At 30.6% G+C, this 10,720-nt stretch overlaps 1 protein-coding gene across 1 annotated transcript; it reads right to left on the bottom strand.

Moving 5' to 3' along the window:
- Position 1: 1 nt before the first annotated feature.
- LOC148604784 (zinc finger matrin-type protein 2-like) lies at positions 2-10,713 on the bottom strand. Its single transcript, XM_088549468.1, has 6 exons — positions 10,575-10,713; positions 6,587-6,742; positions 5,260-5,330; positions 4,228-4,301; positions 2,447-2,592; positions 2-1,420 (listed from the first exon to the last, which is right to left on the bottom strand). Exons 1-6 carry the CDS (start codon positions 10,581-10,583, stop codon positions 1,283-1,285), a joined length of 594 nt encoding a protein of 197 aa, XP_088405594.1. The 5' UTR covers positions 10,584-10,713; the 3' UTR covers positions 2-1,282.
- Between the last annotated feature and the right edge of the window lie 7 nt (positions 10,714-10,720).

Genomic DNA, 10,720 nt, shown 5'->3' with positions numbered 1-10,720 from the left:
CTCGGGTATTTCTCAGTTTATTATAAAACTTTCTTTAAAACAAAAGATCTTTGACAAAGCACAAAGTTGTTTCAAAGCCTGCAATTACAATTCATTATTGTTTTGCAATGTTTTGTGTTCATTGATGTACATATTATTCTATTCAAATAAAAAATATAAAGTTTTAATGTTTACATTTAATGATTTGACTAAAAAATAACTACAAATGGAAACAACTTTTAATAAACTTCTTGGGGTTCCCTATGGTAACATGCCTTACATGGAAGCCTATTTTAAAGCTAGTAAAACATCAATCAAATTAATACTAGCTCTTGTAATGTGTCCACTATGTTTTATTTAGATTGGTAAACATTAGGTTTACACATTTTCAATTATTTTCAACTGCAGAACAGAAAATTTCTGAGAATGTTGGTTAAACAAATTTGATCAAATTAACTCCATCCAATTTCTAGTGTAGACCTTCTTGTTAATGGAACTGACTACAAATTATAATTGACAATATTCAGGACACTGATCTTCTTTCAAAGACTGGACCATGCTTCATTGAATATTTTAATTGCATATTTCTCAAAACCTTTCTAACTCTAATATTGGCCAAAGAATTCCCTTGAAATCATAGATTTATATGTAAAAAAAAAATTAAGTTTTTTTTTTTAACAAAATTTTAAGTATCGCAAACTCTAAAATTTATTGGGTGCATCAATATGACTTTTGTTATTTTGTATTCAAAATGAGAATTTAAACATGCAATTGTGAGAAAAAGCTTAAATATCTATATAATACAAGTTTTAATTTTTGGAATTTTGATGATGGTGAGATTTATCATAATAATTTCTGAATTTATGTGTACTAAAATATTCATACATATATATAAATTGTATAAATATCAGTACATGTATATTCATAGTATAAATATCAGTACATGTATATTCATAGTATAAATATCAGTACATGTATATTCATAGTATAAATATTAGTACTTGTATATTCATAGTATAAATATTAGTACATGTATATTCATAGCATTCTTATCCATAACTTACAGTGAGAAACATCTTAAAATTCGGTTACTATAAAATAAATACACAAATATTTTCATGACAAATCTATTACAGATATCAACACACTACATCAACAGCAAAAACTGTTTCAGATAAAATTCTTCATTTGCAACTTTTTTTCTCTCTAGTATACAAAACTTACACAGTACAATAAACATTCTTGCTTCTTTTCTCAATTTACACTACACAATCACTCTTACACGAAAATTAAAATGCTATGATCATTTCTTTGAGCCCCCAAACCCTGAAAATCCCATCACTGCAGCCATATCAGGGTCAATGTTTAAGTTCAGTTCCCCTTCTGCCTTTCTCTTTCTATCAGCTTTCTTCTCCTTCTTATAGGACTTCTGTCTCTCCTCCTGAAAATTAGTAAGGGTTTGATGTAATAAGGTTACAGATAATCTGTTTAAAATAGCCAGATACAAAATGGACAAGTTCACCATGCTGAAATGTAGGGAGAGGAGATGTATAATTAACCACTAGTAGGAGACGCATATCTTCAAAAATTTTATATATACACTGTTCAAAGTTTAAAAACATGGTTCAATAATGTTTGAGTTCTTGATTACAGTAAGTGTATTGCAATGTTTGACATGCAGATAAAGGGCTAATAATTGGGGTGACATAGGTAATGAAAACTAAATCATCTGAACTTTGAAACAGTTACAACATTTGAATAGCATTAAACTTTTGTGTTTGTTTTGCTACACCATAGAAAACATTTTGCAACAAGTATTCAAATTACAAAAAGTGTGATATGAAATCCTTTTGTTTTTTGGAACATTCTGGGTAGGGTCCCATTTAGTTGGTTTCTGCTCAATTCTGTATTAATTTTCATAGATTCTGTCAAGAGAACATATTTGCCAGTGTCAATTTTCGTGATTTAAAAAAAATCATTACCATTTTATAATGTTTAATATCAATTTCGCAAGTACTACGTTTCACGATTTTCTGTCCACTGCCAAAATAGCAAATATTAGTACACCATGAAAATAAGTACATTTACAGTAATTTCTTAAAAAACTATAAATAGAAATGGTATTCAAAAGCAACTTTTCTCTGTGTCACTTAAACTCACTTCTCAGTGAAATATGTCCATTATTGCTGTATTTTGTACTTGTTTTTTAGGAAAGAAAAACAGGCCAACTGAAGCTTTTCTTTCAGTTTTGGAGCGAGACTAAAAATAAACATGACTTTTTTTTAAACATAGGGTTCTTTCTAAAGCTACTTCACAGAACACAGCTTGATAGGACATTAGAGATTGGAACAACTATGGACACATTATTTAACCTTAATAAAGCTCTGAAAACAATATCTATCCTGGAAATTCTTAGGTTCTATGACCTTAAAAAGAAATTTAACTTAAGCTTTTTTAATTTGTGTACCTCTTCTTTCAGCTCTTTCATTCTCTCTTCAAAGTCATATTCTTTTTTCTTCTCTTCTCTTTTCTTCATATTTGCCTCAAATCTTTTCTTTACTTGGTCTAATGTTGATCTTTCTATTTTCATGGACATTCCAAGATTTCTTTGATCTATTAAATTAAAAATTATAAACAAATTGAAGCTTATTACTATAGGACAAACATTTTTTGTGGTTCATGTGGTGCTTCAAACCTTAACATAGGCTACCATCTAAAATCAAACAAACCTACACATTTCTGCTGAACCACTGAAGTAATATTTTGGGTTGATAATGAATTCAGCCTTGAAAATTCACTAATTTAAACATGCAAGTCCATACTACTTAGTAAAATATAGGCTTATTTTGCTATCAGAACTTTTGTCAGATAATACAAGCAAAATGCAATAGGTGTAAATTAAACATAATTGGTAAAACTAAACACTTGATATCAGAAGGTTAAGTAGTACTCCAGGTAAGGATCATGCAAATGTGATTCATGGTTGGAAAGCCTACATATTTTTGTTTTGATATTTTGTTTAAAATTTTGTAGTATACAGAAATTAACATGTAGTTTTTCTTATAACTCCTGTTCATAGGAGATCTAAATTACGTACTATAGTAATCAACATTAAGGTAGATAACTCTGTAAATGACACTAAAATACAACAGAAACTGTTGTTAATTTTCTCTTAAAAGCAGACAGATTGGAATGAATGATTATACATTTCATCATATAGACCTACAAAATAACTTAATAACAAAAGTTAAAATGTGTATCACGTATTACAAAATTTGCATGATTTTGAAAAAGACTGCTATTTAAAAAGGACTCTCGGTAAGAATCATGCAAAATGTGATTCATGGGCAAAAAACCTACATATTTTTAATTTTGATAATTTGCTTGAATTGCCATAGTTAACAGAAATTAACATTCAGTTTTTCATAAAATCCATGTTCTTAGGAGATGAAAAGATATATAGAATGTACTGTTGATTTCAAAAATAAAGGAGACAACTCTGTAAATAGCACTCAAAACAATAGAATCTATTGGATTTTCAATGTTGATTATCTCCTAAGAGCAAAAAGATTTGAATGAATAATAACACATTTCATAAAATAGACTAATTAAACAACTTAATTACAAAAATAAAAATATGTGGCCTTTTTTGGGGTGTATCACATTTTTCAGATTTTGCATGATTCTTACAAAGACAGCTACTTAAATAGTTATTCACTTCAAAGAAGATTTCTGTCATAATAAATTTTGCCCCTTATATTTTATGGAAAGTGAGAATAACCTTAAATAAATACAAAGGGAAAAATCTAAAATTTGAGAGAATAAAATGTACTATAAACAGTGTGCACCATATACCTTTAAGCAACTAGTCCAAAGGGCTATTATACAAAATATTTCATTAGTAGGAAAAATGATTCACTAGTCCAAACAAAATAAGACTTAAGAGGTTTTATAATACAGAAACAAGACAACATTGCAGTAGTTTCTTTACAATAATAAATGGCTAATTACTATCTGCAGATCTGTCCATCAAAAATAAAATATGTTATGAGAATGAAAAATTGGACTAGTGGAAAATTACTAGTCTAAATAAAAATCTACTAGTCTGGGAAAATATAAGAACATTGGATTAGTAGCCAAAATCGCAGACTGCATATTTGTCTAATAGATATAATTTTCCTTTTTTGCAAACATATATATATATATCAAAAAGTAAGGTTTCACTGTGCAATGTTTCTAAAAACTTACGTTTTTTTCCATTGATGTGGTCAAGAAAATTGATGGAGTCTTTGACAACACAATCACATACATTGCAATAATATCTGAAACAAAAACTTAAGTATGAAAAACCATAATTTTTCAACTGTTTAATTATGAATATAAATAATCAAAAGCATGAAAATTTGTTCTTAGTACATGTAGTATATCATGTATATGTTGGCTAGAAATTCTAGAATGGTGCAAATCAGAGGAGAAGGATGTTTCCTGGCAGGATCAAAGAGAACAAAGAGTTGTATGTGCTGTTGTGCAAGGCTTACTTCACTTGTACAAGAAGTTGTTATTGGACAGTTTCCAAAATTGCATATGTTACTACAGTGGTCTCCCCAAGGGAGATGCCCTGATGCTATATTTTTACCTGCATGCTATTTGAAAAAACTTCCCATAGGGTCCAATATAAATGTGATGCTATAATATTTAGATGCAAGATGCTATATTGAAATACAGTGGGTTACCAGGATGCTATCATTAAATATTACGGAGAATGTAATGTCCAATCAGACATCCAATTTAAAACCAACGCAACCAATGGGGGCCGAAATAATTACTATCAGAATTTGACAGATGGAAAGATGGACATGATTATTCCAATATACCACCCATTCATTAAGGGGGGATATAAAATATTTTCAACTCTGTACATACTAGTTCATACGCTGTGCATAGTTATACACTGTATATTTGTTTATAATTTATTATAGCAGATAAAATGATAATGTACATGGGGAAGAATTAGTCTTCACTTGAATAAATGACAATCATCTAAATGAACTGACTTAGGTAAATAACTTGACGAATTGGAAGGAGATTTAAAAGTTTCTTTTAGACATACAATATACCGGTAGATTCAAATACCTATGTAATGAAATTATGAAACATTTTTCTTCAATTTTCCAGTTCACTATCTAGGTAAGTTAACCAGCTGATTGTCATTTCTGCAAGGGAAGTCTTGAACATCATCATTAAATACACTGTAATTACTAGTCTTTAATAGGTCTTTACCCTCCTTGTCCTGATTGAGGTGTGGTCTTTGTGATTACTTGAGATTTTCCCAACTTTGAATCTAAATCAACCTATAATAACAAATGAAAAAATATTCAAATACAAAAAAATCTATTAAACTGGGCCTGGGTTTCATAAAAAAAAATCTCAATTTAAGAATTTCCTCCAATCCTGAATTTTTCCTCAAATCTTCAATTTCAAATGATCTGATTGGGCGAAATTTGAGGAATGATTTAAGGAAATCTCAATTTAAGATTTTTTTATGAAACCGGGTACTGGTCTTACTAAAAAGTTAACAAACAATTCATTGCAAGTACTGTGAAAGTACTATAATTCGTGGGGTACCAATTTTCATGATTTTGATGGGTAAGCCAAACCACAAAATTTGGTTCCCAACGAAAAGGAGATTCCTATTGATGTGTATACTGAAAACCTCCAAACTTGTGGTTCTTCCCTAATCCACGAAAACTGGTATCCACGAATTAAAGAACTTTCACAGTAGTATCAAACTAAGTGCACTCGAAATTCATAGTGTTTTTCTTCTTTTGTATTACATATATTTTTCTATTGGCCAAAAATTTTTTGTGAGTGAAATTACAATTTTAGGAATCTCCCATCTGACATTTTAAGAAGTTTATCAAACTCCCTATGATCATCTACATGCAAGTTGTAGGTTTAGGAAAAAATTTCTCCTAGTTTATCAACAAAAGATCAGATCAATTCAGTTTTAAGTATCGGCTTAAATTTTATCTCAGAAACCCTGTAGATAATTCTACCAACACTAAATTGATCTTTTTAACATCAAAAGTGTCCAAAACACATTCACTATATTAATAGTATACTATTTTATACAGAGTAAAGTCCTTAAAACCTATTTAATTGACTCTGTTAGATGTTAAGCATGTCACAAAATCTTAACTATTAAGATGGCACATCCATTGCTGGATATAAAATATACCGACACTTGATTAATCCAATTACATCTAAAACTTATTATCAAGCAGTTATGCTACTGTCAACACTAATTTTCAGTTCTCCACTCTCCACAGTGGAAACTTTTGTCTCCAACAAACACAGTGGAATTACCATTACAAAGTAAATTAGTAATTTAATTCCTTCATTTTAAAGGTAAACTATTTTTAATGATTCTAAAGTTTAAAAGCATTTGAATTACATATAAAAAATATGAGTGAAAAGTATAGGAATGAAGCACGTTTATCTCAGTTTTTAATTTAATGGAGACACAATGGAGGGAAATGATTACTCCACTGTGAAGAGTGGAGAAATTAAAATTTATGTTGATGGTAGCGTAGATTGAAGTAATTACTTTATACTCTCTTGGTTTCAAAAGCTCTCTCTTAACAGGGGGTTCTTTCAATTCTTTCTCCAGTAATTTCATCTGTTCTTCTTCCAATCTAGCCTGAGCAATCTTCTCATACTCATCTTTGTCCCACTTTCTTCTGTGGTCAGCTGGTGCAGGTCTCTGTAATGCATAAAAGGGTTTGAAAATAATATTTATTTAAATATTAAATACTGTCCTGGACAAAAGGTAGTCATTGGATAAGTCTAGTACTATCTCTACAAGTTATCCAGTGGATAAATATTTCTCCAGCAGATATTTTGAACAATGAAGACTAGTAGCACATGTATGACAATAGCAGAAAAAAACTGATTTCTTTATTCAGTAAAAGCACAATCAAAAAAATTTGGACCTAGATGATTGGTCAAGGTAATATAAAAAGTCATCACAATAAGAGATGTTGCCTCGTGATAAAACATCTACCAGTAATCTGAAGATCTACAAAATGTATGCCAGAGGTCAAAAAAGGTGAAAAAATAAATATTTACCAAAAGAAAGAGTGCAAAACAAGGGTTATTATGTAAGAATGTGCACAACTTAAATATAAAAAGAATTATTTGCATTATGAATTTAGAATTTAACTTCATGCAGATACATGTAGGTCTGGCATGCACAATTTCAACCAGATAATTTGAAGTGTATTAATACTCCACAGTACCACAAAAAAATTACTTCTATGTATGGCACTTAATTCTATTTCACCCTAACTCAACACATCAATATACAAATAAAAGAGGAGGATTACAGGGTCAGAGGAAATTTTTGACTAGATGATACATGTAAGCTGTTTGAATTGAGTATGGGTAAAGGAAATCTGACCTCTTTAAGGTGTAGTCCTAAGTTTACAGTGTAGAGCTTTTCAACCGAGGGCAAAATTGTCAAATACAAGCTCCAAGCATGGGCTTGCGGGTGCATATGAGCTTGAAATCTCAGGTTAATTTTCTCTGTGAGAGAAGCTCAGTGTTATTATGACCCACACTTATGAGCTTCATGCAGCATTTACAGAATGCTGTGACTTCAAGTTCCTGTGGTATTTGGTAGGTACATGTAGTTTAATGGCGTGACTTCAAGCTCCTGTGGTATTTGGTAGGTACATATAGTTAAGGTATGGTAAATTAAATCAATTTTTATTTAACATCAGTGAATATAAATGCATTTACAAGTCAAAAAATCAACTTTAGATCTGTAAAGCTTTTAAACTGATGGCTAGATTTACAACTGTTTGCCTAATGTAAGCTTCTGCCATGGTCACAAGGCCAGATATTCCAGGGCTTGAAAATACATGAAACCCCTGGACTAGGGCAGATGCCTAGAAACAGGGACACATGGATGGACTCAAACCAAGAGCAATGTCAATCCATTATTACAAATACAGCTTTTAATCTACATGGCCATCCTTCCCTTACATTTACAATAGTCGGTAAGAGGTACATGTATTTACATTTAAGATCATCATTGATGAAAATAAAATATATTCTGTTGTTTTTAAACTGAACTCTTCTTAAAATGCACAACGTATAACTACATTGTTTCTCTGGCATCAAAAGTTTATTCAGAGACAAAAATGGAATCATTGGAGCCAAATGACAAGTCTGAATTCATGGGTAGCAGGTTGATCCATCCCCATGCCATCCATTTGTACTTTTCAATCCTTAAGTTGTTCTGTCCCCAAGTTGATCCGTCCCCTCTAATAATTACATTATATTAATTTATGTGCGTAAAATTTAGTGTCATTTACTGAAACTTGTTCTTTACAGACAATTTATTTATGACTATGGTTATCACACTTTCAAGGTAAGAAATGAGGTTTAGTATATTTATTCAGAGAAAAAGACATCGTTTGCAGGTTGTTTCATTTACACATGTGTATGTTCATAAAAATCTTGATTAAAAACAAGTAAATGGAAATCAATAATCCTATAATGATAAAAAAATTACTTACATTGACTAATTACTTTTCATTTTGTAATGAGATAATAATATGTACAAAAATGTAATTACTCTAAACTGTACTTATTTTGGCTTAATAGTAATAATATTTTATAAAGTACAATCTATTCATTTTTATATAGTAAAATTTAAGAAAAGATATATAGAAAAGGATGAGATTATTTATTTCCAATAATTATGTTTAACATTTTAATTCATACAAATGAATGTGGCAACAAATGTGTGCAAAATCCAATACATCAACATTTGTAACTCCAATGGGAAGCATTACTGGTTGCATTATCAACTGGGTTCTGCAAAATATTTTTGGCCAGAAAAAGCATCAATAACGTTCAGTTTCAGGGGCTTAAAAATAGCAACATGGCAGCTTCATTTGCGTATACACTGTATATGTGCTTGAGAACCAAACCTGACTCAGAAAATATTCGCTAGTTTCGAAATGATTCGTAACAAAATGAATCAAAACAAAATTAAATTAAAATAAAACAATACAAATAAAAAAACTGAAATGAAACAATGGAAGAAAAGAAATCTATAGACATTTCACAGTTTAAAGGTACCATAATTTTTACCCAAGCCGAAGAATTCGACCTAAAGACATTTTGGATCATGACAACCTACAATTCTCCATAAATGTCAGATATTTCAGACCATGACAATTAGGATGATGCATTAGGACAATTAAAATTGTATATCATAACAAAATTTACCATATTATAAAGTTATAAGAATGATATATCAAATCTGATCTGTAACAAAAATTATCATATAGTTTATGGTTGTATTATCAACTTGGTTCTGTATACTTATGGCAAGAAAAAGCATCAATATCCGGTTTGTACCTGCATTTTCAGGAGCTGAAAAACAGCACAATGGCAGATTCATTTGCGTATACTTGCACATATGTGCGATTGAGAGCCAAACCAGTCTCGGAAAATATTTGCTAGTTTCAATAATTAAATACAAATCGAATCATAGATTTTCCAAGATAGGGTTGGCATTATAGTCTGCAGTATGGCGTCCAGATGTTTACGAAAATTATGTAATCAATATTATCCATAATTTTCGGGTCATAAAAATTGTGAAACGAAAAGGAACCGAAACGAAAATAATCGATAAAAAGAAAGAATCGAAACAAATCAATTCGATAAAATGAATCAAATTGTTATAAAAGTATAATTTAACTATACAAAATGGAAAAGAATGAAGTGAAACTAAATGCAATAAAAGAAATCTTTGAAGACATTTCGCAAATATAAGAACCATAATGTTAACCAGTGCCGGACAATTCGACCCAAAGACATTTCAGACCATGGCAACCAATAATTCCTTATGAATGCTGGACATTTCGCCCAATAGACATATCAGACCACGACAATCAGTATAATTCTTTAGGACAAATATATATCATTACAAAATTTGCCATACTTGAAGGTTATAAGTATAAAATATCAAAACAGAGCTGACAAAAATTATCAAAGTTGTTTTAAATCAATGTTTCTTCGGGGGTGTTAAAAGGTTTTACCTTCATCGTATTAATTAATGTTTCTTCAGGAGCGTTCCTCATATTAGGTATGGTTACAATCAGTCACATGGTTACACTGGTACACATTTCAATCAAAACCCAGCTTCACCTTGTTCCCTTGTGCAGAACCACGATTTGGAACATTTTTATTCAGGTTATATGGATATACACTGGTAACTTCGACCTATGACTATGTTACGTATTGTATGAATTCCTAATGCATATTGCATCTAGCTTATTATTGGGGCAGGGGTCAACTTCATAAAAGGGGGCGGATCCACTTAGGAACGAATCTACTGGGGACGAATCCACTAGGGAACGGATCGATATGTACAAGTACATTTTGTATGTACATGTATCATGAAATTTTCGGTGAAATGTTACATAGTCTATAGATAATAAGTCAGTTGTAGAGATCAGTACCCTTATCTTTAAAGGGTGAATATTTGTTTAAATTAAATCAAAAATATTTTTGCCCACCTCTGCCATTATATCAGTAGAATTTTGCTGTCTATATTCTACTACCGTAATTTTACTCAGAAAATGCGTTTTGTTGTTTACTTCCGGTGACCGAACTTCTCGACTTTATCTTCAATAGATTAGCAATAAACCCAAGGAGTTCGAAG

The sequence above is a fragment of the Perna viridis genome, chromosome 10 (assembly GCF_037379345.1).
Source record: "Perna viridis isolate PV_CMFRI_1.1 ecotype Kerala chromosome 10, ASM3737934v1, whole genome shotgun sequence".
In the NCBI taxonomy this organism is placed as follows: domain Eukaryota; kingdom Metazoa; phylum Mollusca; class Bivalvia; order Mytilida; family Mytilidae; genus Perna; species Perna viridis.
The sequence above is the reverse complement of the archived record's forward strand: the minus strand, read 5'-3'. Positions and strand labels throughout refer to the sequence as shown.